Source organism: Triticum aestivum, chromosome 4A, assembly GCF_018294505.1.
Source record: "Triticum aestivum cultivar Chinese Spring chromosome 4A, IWGSC CS RefSeq v2.1, whole genome shotgun sequence".
NCBI lineage: Eukaryota > Viridiplantae > Streptophyta > Magnoliopsida > Poales > Poaceae > Triticum > Triticum aestivum.
The window spans coordinates 105184808-105203688 of record NC_057803.1 but is presented as its reverse complement, the minus strand read 5'-3'; the positions used below and the strand labels follow the sequence as shown (position 1 = coordinate 105203688).

The window sequence follows — 18881 nt, the reverse complement described above, 5'->3', positions numbered from 1 at the left end:
AGTGTCACGTGGGGTCGGCGCGCGGGTGCCGGGAGACGCGTGGGAGCGCAGCTAGGATTCACGGAGCGGCGGCGTGGTGGTGTCGTGGACTCTCGTGACGGTGAGAAGGAGAATCGTATCCCGAGTTCCCGACTCCCTGGTCTGGTCTGGGCTGTGCGAGTTCGTGACATGACATGAGTCGCATGACCAGAGGGAAAGCGGTTGCGGTGGTATGGGATGCATGCCTGCCGCGGTACAAGTGCTCGGCTGGTGGGTGCCCACTTACGCATGTCAACAGATGCAGATGAAGAGGGAATTAACGGCCAACATGGTTGAATCATTCCCCATCATTCCGTAACATGGCATTCCTTATTTTGTGACGGCTTGATCGATCGTGATGTTATCGTTGTCATAACTACTCAAGATTTCCCGTTTCGTTTTGTTGATGATACTATACTCCCCTGTGCAGTCCTTTGTTGGCCGGTTGGCGAGCCCCATTATTTGTCGTAAGTAGAATTGGGCTAGGTTTACTAAGTTACGGCAAGTTTTTTTAGCAATGTGGTACAATTGCTGGATTTAATTAGAGTTCGTACGTACTTACATACAATGATCGTAGCCGCCGTACGTACAGTGACAGTGATTGCATGTACGCACGGGCAAATTAATAACGAAAGCCTCTACGTGTTCTTAATCAATTAAGTCGGCCCATCAAACAGAGACTCGGTTGGGTAGATTATTTTGTGTCGCACTGTTTCATGCCGATGTGACGACCATAATTACCTACGCCACTGCCAGGTGCGTCGCCTCCCCCAGTTTGCTTGCATCATGCACATCAAGACACGGTAAAACCATCCATGCAGAAGCAGGTCCCGCAATGATGGGTAACAAACAAACGTGCAGTACATGACATACAAAACCGACACAGTAGCAAGACGCGACCCATGGGCCCCAGCCGTCAGTGGAGGTGCACTTCCATCACTACGTTTGCTAAAAGGAAAAACTTCACACACACGAGGAGCGCCATTATTCACGAGTGCTTAAGTGCTTAACTAGCTTAACCTAGCGTTTACTCTTGTTACACCAGCCGCATGAATCATGTTGCATGCATGGACAATTGGACAAATTAACATCACTCTGATTACTACGAGACCAAGAGAGGGACCCGGCCGGTCCCCGTCCGCCCTCACGCACACACGCGGCGTGAGAAGAACATGCACTCTGACACAAATTAAACTTGACCGTGCATGGAAAATGTACTTACTACACATCTGACGCTCACGTCTTAAACTTTTTCTTACGCGCGCAGGAATGGCAGGAGGCAGGAGCTGGGGCCAGGCTGATACGGAGTACGTGCAGAGGTACGGTTGGATTCTTGCTGCGGCCAGCTCCACGGCGGGCCTGCATGGACGGATGGATGGATATCGGCAACGTGCGTCACGCAATCCAGACGGGTGGATCTGAAAATAGCAGCACGTAGCAGCAAGAAAGGCAGTATATAACGTCGTGCTCGTACCCATGACCGGGTTCTTTGGTACGAAGGTTGTATACGTAGGCTTGCTATATGAAAAAAAAAAGTTGTAGCACTCGATCCATAAAATCGGGGAGAATATTCTGGGTGCAAAATACGCACTACCGTTCGAATTATGTCTGGATTGCAGAAATTCTACATGAATCAAGACTCATTTCTCGTATAAAACTTGGAGCTGAAATTCATGTGGTTCGTGTTTGATACTACTGCTTGGGTTCCCTTGATATTTAGTATGTGGCTCAAAGTGAGAGAAAAGGACCGGCATCGCACAAAAGAGAGAGAAAGAAGAGAAAATGACCTTCTTCATGGTAAGAGAAGCGATTTCAGGCGGCCCAGATATATATTGGCTGGGTTTGTAGAAAAGATTTGTTTTTTCTCTCACTCTCACCGTTTCGTCGCCCATCTCTGTTCACAATGTCTTCTTCAAGATTGGCATATTCTATTGATTGATTGATGAAACGGTATGCGACGTGGTGGAAGTAGAAGAAAAAACAAAGATGTATAAATAAATAAAACAAAGAGAAGGAAAATCGTAGAAGAAACAAAGAGAAGAACACCAGAACCATATAACCGCACACACGCACCTGCCTGCACGTGAAGGCCGGACGATCGACTCAGCTAGCCATGGGATTTTGCCAAAAGAAGGGTGAGACGCCAGAGATGCCAAACGTTGCTCGAAAGGGACCTCGTCTTTCACTTTTGTTACCACCACGCAATGATGCCAACCGTTGTTGGGACGCCATGTCCTCCCTTTGCTTTTGCTTCGGTCCATACGTCCTTCAAACCATCCATGAAAGCTCATCTAGGAATCGCCCTGAAATACAGTCTTGCTTTAGAAATGTCCCTCCTTTAGTTTCCTTTGCCGCTTCAGCTCTAGGAAGGATTTGTCGGGGGTTGGGCCGGGGTGGGTGCAGTGCGCGCCTAATAACTTTAGGGTTTATGGCTTCCGGTGCCTCCCAAAAACATCTTCCTAATCCGTCGCCGGTTTTTTAAGCAACGTTTTCACAGCTCAAAAACGATTCTACAATGTAATGTAGGAGAGCATTTGAGGAAAATCTACACATGGCTCTCGGCTTGAAATCAGGCGGCCAGCCAGTCCGTCGGTGGTTCCGTTGGTGAGGATCCGGTGGATCATGGGCGGCCGCAGGAAACGTGGGTCTACGATCTTGCTTGACGTGTAAGGTTGGCAACGTACGGAGCCAACGGAAAGGAGTAGCAGCCCATAGTCCAAGCGGAATGCATGCATGCATGCGCGCGGTTTGCAACTTGCAACGTGCGGCTGCACTTCAGGTCCTTCCTCTCCTCCCCTGGCCTTTTCTTCTTCCTCTCAAAAATCATCCTTCTCTTTGCCAATGTGGGAGACTACCCATAAATTTCAGCTTGCATTGTGGCCGTTACTACTGGAGGAAACAGACGCTTCACCTAGCAGTCTGGAAATTCCATAGTCCAGCCGAGATTTAGAGCATTCCCAAGGATTTAACCCCTCAAATCATCCCATATGGAGTAAGAAAAGGACTTGAGCATATGATTTGACCAACGGTGGTCCACGGGGACAGTATCATCCGCCGGTTGCTGAGTGCGGGCGGGGAGGACCGCGTACTACATGATGATGCTACATTTATTTTTTTAACACCCCCCCCCCCCCCCCCCCCCCCCCCCCCAAAAAAAAAAAATCAACACCACCAGCGAGCGGTACAATATAGGAGCAGCATTATACTTTACTTGGAGCGGCGGTACGTGTTAGCTGAACAATACCGGGAGATACAACATGCGTAGCACCACTCAGCCACGTAGGAGTACGTACGTAGGATGACGAACCGCTAACAATACGATCCACCAAGCCCTAGGACTAGACTAGGAGCATAGCATAGTACTCCCTCCGTTCCGAATTACTTGTCGTACAAATGGATGTATCTAAACGTATTTTAGTTTTAGATATATTCATATTCGAAACAAGTAATTCCATACGGAGGGAGTATATTCCTCTGGGCTGTGTCCAAAAAAAGGCGTCGTCTCCCGCACATCGTTGGCACCGGAGCCCCAAGGAGGCAAAGGAGGACGACTGCACTGCACTGCAACTCCAAGTTGCGGCCGCCTCGTTTTCACCTAAACAGAAATAGGGCGGGAGCGAAGCGGGGCGTCCCGAAAAGAGGTTCGCTCCCATGCAGAACACAGGCGCTCCCAACGGGGAATGTGCGCCGGCTCTGCCCTGAATATTGCCTCGCACGGAGTTGGGTGGTTGGTTACGGGCGACTTGGTATCTATCTATCCAGGGATGGGATGGGATGCAGAGGCCGCGCCGGCCGAAAAGCACCGGGCCTAAATGCCCCCGTCGCTGTCCCGTGGGCGTGGCGTACAGATCCATCCTCCTCCTCCACCCCTTCCCATCTTTATTTGGGCCCATTAACCAGTCGCTTCAAAAGTCTAAGCGCCCAACAAAACATGTATTCAAAGTGTTTACAGTTTCAGGACCACTCCCACTCCCACTAGCACCAAAGTGGACCTTTGAACCTGCTCTCCGATGCCTGGTGTGATCTGTGATGCAGCTCCGCTTGGTGGATAATACACCACATGAACAGATGGACAGAGGGGAGAAAAGAAGAACTCACTGTCTCCCTAGTGCAATCACATGCCTGATGCAATTGTCAGTGCAGATGTCGTAGCAACAAAGAAAAAAATGCAGGACAAAATGTCACATGCAGCTTACGATAATTCACATGCAGCCTTGTGATGAGCAACATCTTTGATCTAACCGCAATCATGGGAAGCTTCAGAATGTAGGAAAGGCCACTGTCACGCTCAAAGTCTCTTCTGTACTGATGAGGAGTATAATTTTAAAAATATCGTCGGCTTGATCAAGCGGCCTGAATTTGACGCCCCGGCTGTTAGATGGTCAGAATCAGCTGGTGGTTGGCTGCAACCTTCATCTCCAAACTAAATAAATGGCACACCACTTTGGTTTTTTCGTCCCCCCTAGGACACAATTACTTTCAAATCGATCGACTCCAACTGCACTTGTTACTTTCAAATCGATCAACTCCAACATCACATTCCACAAATTCAAAACAGTACCATACTTACTAACTGAATGTTACTACTGCACAATGATCAACAGTAACATGCGCTGCGTGATTGATTAGTTTATGGGAGGTGAGAGAGCGGCCTCACTGACCACAAGTCCACAAGATCCTACAAAGGTATTTTCTTAGTAACAAATTTGCTAATCATGAAGGGAATCCTCCCATCTAATCAGGCCCCATCCTCGGGGGAGGGAGAGGAATAATGCGGCGTGCATCACATTGCCTGTCTGCCTTGGGGAGCAGTAGCTGCCGCTCTCGCTCACCAACTTCCCAATCAAGACAAGATGGAAATGGAGGTGCCTATTTGATTAATTCTGCTGCTGCTACACTATCAATTATACTTTTGTCTAGCCTTCGTATAAATATGCAGTGGAAATGTGCCATTGGAGTAGGAGGGTTCAAGCAAGGGTTTAACAAGTGAGGATGGCTCGCTCACATGGGAGGTGTGTGCGCTTCAGTGGCACATCACATGCCTACCGAAAGGGGTTTCCTAGTAGCTGCCTGGAGCAGTGGAGGAGGATCTTGCCCTTGTGGGTGCATAATCTACTCCAATCTCGGCCTTTTCAGTTTAATATTCAGATGGTTTTTATAGGATCATGCGTTTTTGTTGTCATCATTAGCGTCGATGCGCGAGAGCGAACACTGCACTATCAGAAAGCCACTGCACAAAACCTCGACAGATTAGGTGGGTTGTCTTGTTAATATCAGGATCTACCAAAATTAGCTATGATTAGGGTTTTTACCGATGAAAGCGCAACACTTTTAGTTGACCTTTTTTTTTCCACGGCACATTGGAGGCAAATAGCTAGTAAGTTGACATTTTCGGCGTGTACAGGGTTACCATCAGCCTAAGACTGGCATAATTATTGTTAAACATTCACTAATGGCCTTTCGACTTGTGTGATCTATAGAGTTGCCTGGTTATAGCTATAGTTAGTTCCTACCTAAGATTATCCACCAAGGTACGCCGTTGAGGGATTAACAAAGTGAGCAACCTAGCTGCCCTTGCACCAACTAGCATGGATATACTTCCAAATTCCATGCAAGCCTTTTCACAGATCCTACAGCTCGAGATATACTAATATCCACTTGGTGAATAACTAATTTTGTTCTTTAAAGCAAAGACAAGAGATTACAAAATTACCAGACTGGTTCCTTTCCATATTGATTAGAAGAAAAGCAAGGCGTCATGTGAAGAGAGCCTCAAGTCACATGCTACCCTACCCCCATGCTACTTTACGAGAACAGGTTGTTGATTCCGGGAGGAACAGGTCAGGTTTAGCTCGCTTCTCCCCAGCCCATAGGCCATAACACAAAGGATCAATATTTCTTTTCCATCCCTGCTGGTTACCTTTTTAACTCTTCTTTTTTGCTGGGCAAATATGGCCAGGTTGGGAAATCACATGGATCGATACGCTTGAGGCAGAGCTGTAATCAGCTCGATCACATGGGGGAAATTGTTTCCAATCTACTCCTCTTTGGATGTTGTTGGGCGTTTCTTTTCATGCTACCACAACAAGTTTGGGCACCAGGATTAGTCTAGTTAGATTAAATTTACAATGACAGACCGGTAACTTCTCTGCGAGAATTACTCGGCATCTCTCTAAAATGCGAATGTACAGTTGGAGAGTAGTTGGCCGACCACACATATTCTTTTCTTGGTTTATTTACAGAAGAAAGAGATGTGGGAAGGGAGGGTATATACTTTTTCTTGGGTCACATCCAATCCAACCCATCTGTTTCGTAGGGGAAAAGGAGATAAGAAGGCGACCGAATTTACAGCTAAATTGACATGTACTTACTGTTGGGTTGGGTGCATGCATTGTACAGACAGCTAGTGCAAGTGGGTGTTGTGGGGTTCTACTTGTAGGAACCAGCTGCTAAATGCTAGTTAAGCGGCTGCTTTTGCATCTGGATTAAGCGTGGGCATGCTCGACACGAGCCTAACAGCCTGGTTGATGTTGTTTGTGTACATGCATAGATTCCATTTCGCATGCAGGCCCTACACACACTACACCCAACGGTATACTATGATCAGCACTAGTAGTAGATAAAGAAACAAATGCTGCTCATGGCCTGTTTCTTACACCGGCTGGCATGAAATGAAGGCAGGAGGTGCCTGTCCTCCACGCGCTGCCGAGATCATGTCATGTCATGTGTGGGTTCCAAGCAGAAGCGCTCCATGACTGCACTGGAGTGAACTAATTCATGCAACTAGATACCAAATGAACTCTAGGAGTGGTAGGAGTGTATATGAGCATCTAGTATCTACATCTGCGTGGATCTTTTCTTTCCCCCAAGGGAGAGAGGACGCAGACGCATCATCTCCTGATCCGTGCATGATCCACCCAAGTTGCGCCGGAGCCAACCAATAATTCGTCGCGCCCAAGTACACATGGAGGCATGTGGCATTCAAAACATTTTAAAAACCGGAGGGTGGCGCTGGTCCCCCGCTGCATTTCTGTCCGGGCCAAACCGATAGGAGTAGTAGATAGAGAGAGGGACTGGTACCGGAGCCGCGGGTCACACGCCACAGCACACACGCCAAGAAACCTTCTCCCCCCAACCTCACCTGTGATTGATTGATTCTGTGGTGAAAAAACGCCGGGAATATATGGGTACGTATCATGATTGGAGAGGGCTGACCCAGCCGGAGTTATTCGCCTCGGATCATGTGCTGGCTGCGCCTGCTTGATCGATGGATGGATGGATCGCTCGTGTGCCGTGCTGTCGCGTGTGCGTTTCCAGTTCAGGGGCATGGCCCAACCCAACAGCTTGCAACGACGTGCATGCATGCTTGTGTGTTAATTGTAACGAACACGGTGTTTCCACGCTCTGTTCGTACTGCCTCCGGCCTTCCTTTCGTTTCCATGTTCATTTATGTCCGTGGTGATTCGTTCATGTGATGGCGATTTGTGTAGTTTGCGAGAGAGGGAAAATGTGGAGCGTCGATATCAGAGGGGAAAGAGTGAGGCGTCACAGACCCCTACCAGAAGGGGATCCACATCCACAGGTTGGCCCCTGGCCCCTGACTGAAGTGGTTTGGGTTTGGGTTGGGAGATGGACAGACGGATGGTGGCCGTGCAGCTAGAGCAGAGAGGGACATCCTGCTCCTGCTCCGGCTCCGCGCTTGTTGGATCGGATCGGATCGGAACCGGACGGAGAGCCCAGCATAGGCCCCATTAATCATCCCTGAAAAAGCCTGTAAATGACGGCAGTTGTGCGATTTTCATGGGCGCCCGTCCGGCGTAGCTTGTCCGTGCATGCATGCGCGCGTGCGTGCCGCACAGTCTAGATAGATAGCAGGGAAGTGATCTGAACTGGACAGGTGCACCGCGGGGCGCCACTGGAACTTGATCCCATCGCATGCGGAACGCTACAAGTGGCGGCCGCTCCCCATTCGCTCGCTACGTACTCCGTCACGTGACATTTATCTTCCTGTTTCCTCTCTTTCTTTCTTTCTTTCTTTCTTTTCAGAGGATTTCAGCCCCTGTGAAACGGAATTTCAATCTGTCCACGCCAGTGAGAACTACCCAAGGCTCAGCCTCACCCCCCTTCTCCCCCTCTCACCATTACATCCAAAATCATCATGCAAGCTGCTTCTTGGTTCTGGATCTGCAACTACTCTCTCGCCTTAGAGTAGGAAGTACGCGTCGGTGCCAAACAGATCCTGATGTAACTGCATTTAGGAACTGGTTCTTGCGGAGCAGGAGCACCAATCCAATCCAATCCAATCCAAGCTTATGATCATGTACATGGCGGCATTGATCTTTTCCATTATGGTAAAGCACGCACTAAAGACTGCCCGGGCCGGGGCTTGGCTCAACAGAACTGGACCAAACGCATCGGTTAGCTACAAGACGCCAAGGAGTGCAGGGCCACGCAAACATCGCATTCATCACCGTGCGACCGACCACCATCAGTGCCGCCCATCCAACACACTGACCCACAACTTCCCGTCATGATCCAATCAACAACTTTTCTGATAGAGAGCAAGTTACAGTCGACATCCCTGCCTGCCTCTCAGATCAAGTACGCACACGCTTTCGAAGCTACCGCGGGCCAATGGCTGCAGCTTCGGTCACTTATATTCGATGAAAAAATGCAAGGGTCCATGTGTGGATTTGACTCAAGTGTCTCAATACAATACAGGAACCGAATAGCCCCCCAGTTGCGACGCGATAATAATCTTCCTAATTTCCCACTGAAATTGATCTTAAATAAATTTCACCAGCTTCTTCTAGACTTACGACAACAGAATATGGACTACATCAAATACACAATCACATCCTGAACTGTATCACAGCACGAAGAGAGAAGGTGGAAAGTCATGTAATACTACAAGGCACGGAAACCGCCGGTATGCATCAGCACAAGGCCTGAAAGCTTTTTCGATGAGAAAATAATATATGGGTGGTTTCAGACCCATTGAAATCATTGGGAAGGCAAGTCGCCATACTGCCACGGGTTGAACTCGATGGAGCTGACGTCCTTCTCCTTGGCAGCGACGCTAGAGCTGTCTATCGCAGCCCGGTGCTCGGCGTATCTGCCATTGTATTCATACACCTCCAGGTCGCCCCACGGGGTAGGGGAGATGTCTTCCGTCATCTTGAACCATTTTGGAGTAAATTGCTCCCCCTTGGTGTCCCGAATTTTCTTCTCAGCTCTTTGTTGTTCTTCAAGCCTGAAAGCATGAACACAAACATCAGATAAATACTGATGAAAGGCAAGCCACATTCCTCAAATGGCAATATGATTTGTAAAGTTGAGTTTCAGGCCGCAACAACTAGCTATGGGAAGTATAGAAAAGTCAGTAATTACCTGCTCTTGTGTGCCCCAGATTTAGACATGTCGCCCTTCTCAAGGGCATATCTGTCGGGCCTTAATCGGGAGTCTGAAGGCAAGAGCTTCTTAGGTGCTGTATCAAAGCTATTTATTTTGTGCGCAAAGTATGTATACTGGTACTTGTCATTCGGTGGAGCAGGAGCAGCTTTCCAGACCTGGGACAAGTACAATTTCAGCAGCAGCAAATATCCACTAGTAAGACAGCACGCCTAATATTAACCTACACTCTCTGTACTGATGAATACTGAAAGAAAGCCTTGCCTCTTTTAGCTCCGTCCCTGGAAGAGGATCACCTTCTTGATCACAAGGCTGGTAACTCATGGACTTGTTCCATTTTCCTGTCATCATTATTTTCGGTTCTTCAGCTGCAGTATATACATACCCATCCACCTCGAATCGCCCAGCCCTGACATAAACAGTAAGATGAGATGGGCCTAGCCGCATTATGAACTAGAATGAACTATTGAACTCTATGAATGAAAACAACCACATATGAGGCCGCATTGTAATGGGAGATTAAAGATCAGCAGAACTACTACAAAATACTAAACTGAACAAGGACGGTCAATACTAACATACCCAAACCAGCCGCATGGCTGGAAATACAGCACAGCTTTGTCTCCAGTTGTCAGATTTGTCAAGACCATCTCTCCAAAAGAGTCAACCCATGTGCGCCCAAATATCAAGTTGTTGACCTTCGTCAGTGGTGGTACCAGTTCCAACACGACACCGGATTTTTTAAGTGTCACTCTAGTCCTGTGAAAGAAACACGTTCAGAAGTTAGATATACATAAATGGTTTCTACAGAACCATGAAATCAATTTGCTATTTTAACCATATAATAAGATTTTTATAGAAGCTTTCAGACACAAATATATCCATACAAAATTGTATCTCAATCAATTACCTTCCAACTGGATACACTTCCACTGAGTTTCCCAAGAACTTTGTCTTCAACTTTGATGTGATGTCGTAAGTAAAATGATCATTCTCACAGTGAGCTGCACCCATCGGAGGATGATGGCTTACCTATGAAAAAATAGACTAAGAGAAGTGAATACAGTAAACAAAATGCAGAATTAACATGGCTGATTAACAAAGGGTAATAAAGAGTGAGATGGTGCATCTGTATGTTAACTATACACACTTGTTCATTGGAGGGGAGTGAAAAGGTAGTAAGTGCAGATAAAATACTTCCTAGTATGATGACCATCCCCAAAGTTAATTCAGCTTGTTTTTGCAATTGCAATATTTCACATCCATCACTAACCTGCTCAGCAATAAATGTAATACCCTGGTGGTTAACCATCTCATATGTCTCTCCAAGGATGGGATTGAAAGGCTTCCACGTACGGTGGTAGGCTAGGTAGGCTGACAAAGCCCATGTAGCTGAAAAGTAGGGTTCAAAGCTCAGTCAGCCAGAATATTGCATTAGAGTAGAGTTGCAGGTGAGGGAAGGGCAGACTCACAAGCATATACCATCCGCATGTGTGGATCCTCACATTCATCTGCTTTGTCTAACAGGTCACAATATTCCATCAACTGCATTCAGTATAAACAGCTGACATATTAGTAAATAATCGTTGTAAGATGCTGATAATTTATTGCCTGTAGATTCTACTGATAATTTATTGTCGGTAGACTCCATGCTATGCTTCGGCAAGAACAGGAAGAAACGGGAGAGAAATCAAAGAACGACTGGCTATTACAGATCTCCAGAACGACTGTCAATAGAATCTCAAAGGATGACTTAGCTGCTGATTTTCAGTATTTAACCTACAACCCTACAGTGACCAAACTTGCAGTCAAACACCAAAATAGGAATGCTATATATAAACTTTACGACTAAGAACCAACAGAAAATATATAGTACGGAGTAGCTAACTTTGATGAACCTTGACAGAAAATAGTTTACTGAAGGGGTCAAGTACTACTGATTATATACAGACTAAGACTAGGCACAGAATCAAACAACTGCAGACACATTGTTCAGTGTGTCAATTATGCTGTCTGTGGACTCTTGTCACTCTCCGTGGGGCTTTTGGCCTTGCTTGGCAGACCAATTGTTGCATTTTCACACTCTACCCTGGTCACTGTTTCTGTATGGTACAGTAGCTAAGATGTACAAACATTGAGAACTCTAAATCAGAACTTAGGACTACGAACCTCTGCCATTTTCTGAAGCATTGACATCGGCTCAAAGATGATGACTGGAAGTGTAACAAGTGACGTTACATCTGATCCTATGTACTTGTTCATCATCTTCCAGTAACTGTCGCGATCCTGCAAGTTGACTGCAGTGTCAAAAACATAAAGTGCAGCGATAATGGTATACAACTGAATTTTGAGGGCTTGTAAGTGCCTCGTCACTTTACTTGTTTTAGCTAGTAAACCAAGCACAGTTCTCGGAGTAATAGTTTCCTCTAGGAAGAACACCATAAAAAGGTGAAATGTTTATTGCACAACATGGCAGTCATTATTATACTTATCAGCAATCCATGACGCAGACCATCACACAAGATGCATAGAAGTTAATAGTTCGATAGAAACCAACAGCAAAAAATAAACAATGGCTCATTCTCACTAGTAATAACTCTTAGGGAGTTCTGATAACTGCAGTGTCAAAAATAGCATAGAATTCAGCAATGGACACAATAATGGTGTAGAACTAAAAATCGTGAGGGGTTCTGAGTGGCTCGCGATTTATGTTTTAGCTAGTAAACCAAGCACGGTTATCAGAGAAATAGTTCCTTCTAGGAAGAAAACCATAAAAAGGTGAAATTTTTATTGCACGACATGGCTGTGATTATTCGTGTGTTGCAGCGGAGTTGGATATATAGTTTATAAATACTGTGTAGAATACTAATTCAGTCCTTACGATTTAAATATGCAAGAAACTTCTGCATAAGAAAAAAACTTAGCATGAAAAGTTTTGCATGTCACAATTAAATGCAGTGTGATTTAAAACCAACTAAGAATGCATTGATGCATGTTGCATGGTAGAGGATTCTCATGCGTACATCAGACAGATGCTAGTGTATCAAGCTAGTAAATCTAACGGCTACAACAATTTTGATTTAGTGGAAGCAATGTGATTTAAAACCCACTTAGAATGCACTAATGCATGTTGCATGGTAGAGGATTCTCATGCGTACACTGAACAGATGCTAGTGGATCAAGCTAGTAAATCTAACGGCTACAACAATTTTGATGATGTGGAAGCAGTCAGCACGCATGTTGAGATAATTAGAAGTAGTGGGGATCACTCTCTTAGGTATATATAGGATAGGATTATCACTGAACCTACCGTTGTCACCATGGGTTCACCTCTTAATAAATAAGATTGATCAGATACAATGTTTTCCAAACATCAACATATGGTCTGTGAATCATGAGCAAACCATGCGCAAGTATACATCATAAACATGACTTTACTAAACCTGTGGGTTGATAATTAGATTGAGGTAGGGTCCAGAACTACAGATGACTAAATAGGTGGTATTTTGGCAACCTAATGACCAACACGAGTCCCGTGCAAAACCTAACGTCTGAATCAAATTTGCTAAACTAGTTCAGATATGCAGTGCCTCTGAAAGTCTGAAGAGTCCACTAAGCACATTGTTAAGGTATTATTTTTAATAACAAGACTTCAGCAGTGTGCTGACCTCAAATTAAAGGGGAGAATACTATCTTGAATCGCATGCTTCCAGGAGTTTTAGCTTCACATGTGGTAGAACTTAGTTGCAAGCTAAGCGCTTCAAAGATAACACCTCCATAAATATTTTTACCAACAAATGTACCTTATTCACGAAGTTGAGGTCCAGTTTAAGTATATTTTATTGAATTGAATGTAAAGTTGACTGGAATGTAAAATATTGTCGATCATGTCCAACTCTTTGTTTATCAAATACTTTCTTTAGGATAAGTTTATCAAATACTTTTGATGACCTAAGAAATGCACTCACATAGCATCAATGTAAGCCCCGAAACACTACATGTATGATTAAAGAGTTCATTAGTGCCTGCAAAGGAAATGCGGATCCAGAAAAACAAGCTTCAACGATCAGTTCCTCTTATGAGAATCTGATATGCATACAGGTTCATTTTATATTTAAATTTCGAGACTTGGTTTCATAATGGCTGAGTGTCTGAAACAATATGAGGTTATGCCTTCCCCGAAGAATGGATTATTGTTAAATCCTTGATCCTCACCTCCTGTTTCCATCGCCCCTTCATAGCCTCTGCTTCCGCATCGTCTGTGCCTCCATCTGGGTTGATAACTTCAAGCCCTTCATAGCCAACCAACCTGTAGACAGCACAAAACTGTTCATTAATTGTTTGAAAGTACCAAGTAAAGAACACAAATTTCTTCAACTAAAAGAATATATATTTACAGGGGAGACAGATAGACATCTGACAGCAAGCACATTTCAGAAGAATTCAAGCCGCAAAATGCAAAAGAGAAGAATAAAGTGAAGAGATGCCAAATGATGTGCATGTCACTTTCGCAGTATGCCAAACTTAAATCTGCATCCACCACTTGCGCCGCAATTCAGTGCAGAGCACACCCTGTCTGCTTTGAATTGCACATACAGAAATTGCATGTACTTAACTTTCACAATATCCTATTTGAGGCATTACATGCTAGTATACTAGATATCCAGAAAAAGAATCAACTTCAACCGATTATTGACTACTCCCTCCGTTCCTAAATATAAGCCCTTTCGAATGTAGTCCGTATTGAAATCTCTAAAAAAAGGCTTATATTTAGAAACGGAGAGAGTATATCATACTAGTATTAGGTAGGAATTGCTTTTTCTACATGCTGAACACACAGATCAGTGATCTCTACAGTGTTTCTACAAAACAGCAACTAAGCTACTCACCGGACAGTGCAATCATTGAGCTACAACAAACGATAGTACGAGATCATGTAACACTACGATCGCTAAAGTCTCGAGCTTGGAACTCAAACGAAGCACGCAATTCCACAATTCGCCAAAATCAGCTCACGGGGCCGACACCAAGGAGCTGAGATCGCGCGTGGAAGCAACAGATCAAATGGCGGAGAGGCAGCGGTAAGCATATGCATAGTTCCCGAAGAAATCGGGAGAGCTCGAGGCGGATCTGAAGAGATCGGGTAGGTAGGTAGGTAGGCCGGCGCGGAGACTCACCCGTTGACCGATTTGTGCACGGCGGTGCCCCAGCTGCGCACGCCCGCGGCGATCGAGGAGAAGAAGCCTCCGCCACCGCCCGACGACGCGGCCAGGTCCTGGTCCTTGGACCCCATCGCCGGCGATCTGCGCGGTCGGAGGGAAGCTCCGGCGCAGAGGAGTCGGGGAGGGGGATATGCTAGGGTTTGGGACGGCGCACGCGGAGGGGGCGGCCGCTAACCCCTGCCTAGAGGAGGTGGTGGTAGAGGAGCGCTGCTGAGGAGAGAGCGGCAGCGATGGCGATGGCGACGTCGCCGTGTGGGAGCAGGAATACTAGAACGAGACGAGAGAATTTGGAACGGCCGCGGGTGGTGAGAAGAAAAGGCCGAGCAGTCGGCGAAGCGAACCGGCCGCTTGAAGCGCAACGTGGGTAGGCGAGATGACCAGGATGCCCTCGCTGATTCCGCCCCGTTTACAATTCCAACTCTGTCGCCGGTGGACCGTTGCCGTTTCTCACTCGCTACACCGGCGATTTCTTAGATAGTACTCCCTCCGTTCCAAATTAGATGACTTAACTTTATACTAACTTTAATACAAAATTGGGTCATCTATTTTGGAACGGTCCAAATTAGATGACTTAACTTTATACTAACTTTAGTACAAAGTTGGGTCATCTATTTTGGAACGGAGGGAGTACAAGTGTGCCCGTGCGTTGCGTTGCTCGGGTGACAGTGCCGTTAAACGAATGGCTTTTTTAGAATGAAAAGTATGAATAGTATCATGAGGTGACATTAAGACCTACAAAATTTTATTCAACCACCGGTAGGGTAGACGCATCAATCAGTCTTGTTTCGGTTTGATATGTTGATGTCCAAAAGCAGAATTTTAGTTCAGGGATTGCTCGGATCTGCTTCAACTCCATGCTTAACCAACTACGCGGATCGGAGGCCTCTCATAGTATAATTTGGTGAAATTGCCGAAGCTTAGCTTTGTGAAGTCGAATCATATAGCTTAATATGTTTACGACGACAATGCCATCGCCAAGTGGCATAACTTAGTTCTGAATCCCCCTTCTGAAGAACCCAGTCGAAGCGCTATTCATGACGCCGCCGTTGTTCCCTTCTCACAAGCTCGCCACCGCCAAACCGCCAACCCTCCACCTCACTCTATTTAGCTCGCCACCACTCCATTGCCTCCCTCTCCTACCGCCGTCCTCCTCCCTTCATCACCCTCTTCCACATCATTGGCCTCCTCCCCAGCGTCGCCCTCTTCCCCGACACAAACCACCTCCCCGCCGTCGGCCTATACTACGCTCGTGATCAACCCCTCAAGCAACAGAAGTTGACCAACATGTCCAAAACGGTGCATCTCCTCCACGGATGCTGGAGCGCCGTGCTGAAGCTTCAATATTTCTAGACATTTCAGAATAGGCTTATATGTATGTTTCTTTCCCTCAAGTTGCCGCCCAATGAAATATTTTAGCATTGTTAACTTCAGCTAGAAATATAGTATATCTGTTTTGGTAATAGCTCATCTAAATAAATGATGTTTTTCATTGGTATACTCTGCACGCAATCTTTCATCAACCTCCCACACATTGATATAAAATCACTGCCATTTGACATTCAATCACCAATTGTAATGAAACTTTTTATTCTATTTTTTGCTGTCTCTACAGGGAATATCAAGGTCACGGCTACCAGATTTTTAGTTAACATAATGTTACAATAAAGAAATTTAAGGATATGTTACAAACTTCAATGTCACTACATTTACAATCCATATGTGATAAACAATAGTGGCCCGTAGCTCGTAGCTCGTACATGTACAATATCCATGTTAGAAGGTCCAGCACACTTTCCTGCTTCATCCTTACTAAAGTTAAGAGAATAGACACACAATGTATTATCCTTGCAATATGAGAGGCAAAGTACAGACCCACAACAGTATTTCAAGTAGGCATAAGAGAGAATATATTGCATTACTTCTATAAGGCTGCTCCCAGTGCTAAGCCTGACGTGTAAGTAGAAGATTGATGTGACATCTTAATCAAGGAGTAGAGAGAATCGTTTGGTAACCCCATGGAGAAACTATACCAGCGCAGGTACTTAGGAGAAAACAGAGTTAATACGATCCCGTGCGCTGAACCGAATGGTCGCCCCAACTTCCCCATGCACAGCCCCATCCGCCGCTTCTTCCTCGCCTCGCACCGTCGCCCCAGTGCATCACTTTGTCCTCGGTCTGCAGCGCTGCCTCGCCTCTGATTGTCGCCCGGAGCCGCTATCCCATCCCCGATTTTAGCTTGCATCATTGACCATCGCCCGGAGAAGGTCGCAGCAGCACCACTGGCTCCTCCGGTAAGTCACCACCTGGTAAATGGTAAGGGCAAGCCTGCATTGCGAAAGTCCATCGATTCTGTGTTTGATATAAACTGTAGTCGTCCATTGATTACATTTTTTCACAAGTCAAGTCCATCGGTTCCGAGTTTCTTGCCAAATTCTCATAAACTACAGTATGTCGATTTCTTTTAAATATCACGCCCATCTAATTTGAGTGTTGGTGAAAGACTGTTTCATATATATATATATATATATATATATATATATATATATATATATATATATATATATATATATAAGTCTGTCACAATCTTTTTTACAGAATCAAACTGAGTTGAGTCCAGTTTAGAGTTAACAAGAAAAATTCAAAGAATCATTGTTTTTAAGGCGTCCTCCCTTGGACGCTTAGGCGATAAGGCGCCCTGACAGCGCCTTACAAATATGCCCGCCTTAGGCGCTTAGGCGTCGCCTAGGCGCTAGAGCGGGCGGTGCTCGCCTTAGGTCACCTTATCGCCTTAAAAACGATGTAGAATATAACCCTATCTTTTTGTAGAACCAAACTGAGTTCAGTTCAGCCCCAACCGAGTTCAGTTCAGTTTAAAACCAAAAGCAATTTTAAGGTATTGCTATCTAGTCATACAGATTGTCAAGCAGCAAGTTTTTGACACAATCAAACTAAATATTATTGATCTTATGGGAATGCACAAGGATGTATTTATCTGAAACCAATGATTCGATCAGATGAGGCTATGATGTATTGTAGATTTATAAGAAATTGGTTCAGACTGATAGAGTTCTGTTAGGATTTACAGAATTACTCTGTTTTAAGAAGCTGAAGCAAAATTTGAGGTACTGCTATTTAGTCATACACAAATTATCAGGCAACAACTATTTTGAAGGAATCAAACTGACTACTTCTATAAGAAACTTACTTGAAGTAGACACTTGAAGAAACATGTTTCCTGTAATCTAAACACTTGAAGTAGGCAAGCACCTAAAATAAACTGAATATGAAGCTCTGCAATTCCTTCATTGGTCCTGACATATTGGATCCTTCGCCATCTTGGGTTCAGGGCTCTTTCTTTCCAAGAAATTACAAAAATCTTCTTACTTTAGTTGCTTGTTAGCTGGCATACCATGTGTCATCTCATTCCAACAAACACTGGAGGACTAATAAACATAGTCCTGGTCTAGTTGAATTGGTTTCTAAAAAGGAAAATCATAATATTAAAAATTACAAGTTGTCCAAATAGAAAGATCAGTTTAATTTGACGATTTGACAGAGAGTTACAATACTGGAGAAACTGGGGATTTCCAAAGTCAACTGGCACCAAATAATAAAGCAAAATCAGGTTATACATCCACTTCTTTCTATTATGAAAAATCTATGCATTCTGCAAAACACTAAAATTGAAGGAAATATGCCCTAGAGGCAATAATAAAGTTATTATTTATTTCCTTATTTCATGATAAATATTTATTATTCATGCTAGAATTGTATTAACCGGAAACATAATACATGTGTGAATACATAGACAAACAGAGTGTCACTAGTATGCCTCTACTTGACTAGCTCGTTAATCAAAGATGGTTATGTTTCCTAACCATGAACAAAGTGCTGTTATTTGATTAACGAGGTCACATCATTAGTTGAATGATCTGATTGACATGACCCATTCTATTAGCTTAGCACCCGATCGTTTAGTATGTTGCTATTGCTTTCTTCATGACATATACATGTTCCTATGACTATGAGATTATGCAACTCCCGTTTGCCGGAGGAACACTTTGGGTGCTACCAAACGTCACAACGTAACTGGGTGATTATAAAGGAGCATTACAGGTGTCTCCAAAGGTAGATGTTGGGTTGGCGTATTTCGAGATTAGGATTTGTCACTCCGATTGTCGGAGAGGTATCTCTGGGCCCTCTCGGTAATGCACATCACATAAGCCTTGC

General features: G+C 45.0%; 1 protein-coding gene across 1 annotated transcript; it reads right to left on the bottom strand.

Annotated features, from left to right (window-relative positions):
* Nucleotides 1-8657: 8657 nt before the first annotated feature.
* Nucleotides 8658-15056, bottom strand: LOC123085442 (oxysterol-binding protein-related protein 3A). Its single transcript, XM_044507072.1, has 10 exons — nt 14607-15056; nt 13645-13738; nt 11599-11715; nt 10902-10974; nt 10703-10821; nt 10340-10461; nt 10012-10188; nt 9694-9838; nt 9409-9587; nt 8658-9271 (listed from the first exon to the last, which is right to left on the bottom strand). Exons 1-10 carry the CDS (start codon nt 14720-14722, stop codon nt 9022-9024), a joined length of 1392 nt encoding a protein of 463 aa, XP_044363007.1. The 5' UTR covers nt 14723-15056; the 3' UTR covers nt 8658-9021.
* Between the last annotated feature and the right edge of the window lie 3825 nt (nt 15057-18881).

Excerpts from the sequence above, each read along its gene's own strand:
- LOC123085442 (XM_044507072.1), bottom strand. The coding sequence starts at position 14,722 with ATGGGGTCCAAGGACCAGGACCTGGCCGCGTCGTCGGGCGGTGGCGGA. Across the intron at positions 10,975-11,598 it reads TGCTTCAGAAAATGGCAGAG|TTGATGGAATATTGTGACCT; the intron begins GTTCGTAGTCCT and ends TACTGAATGCAG. Across the intron at positions 10,462-10,702 it reads TTACATTTATTGCTGAGCAG|GTAAGCCATCATCCTCCGAT; the intron begins GTTAGTGATGGA and ends ATTTTTTCATAG.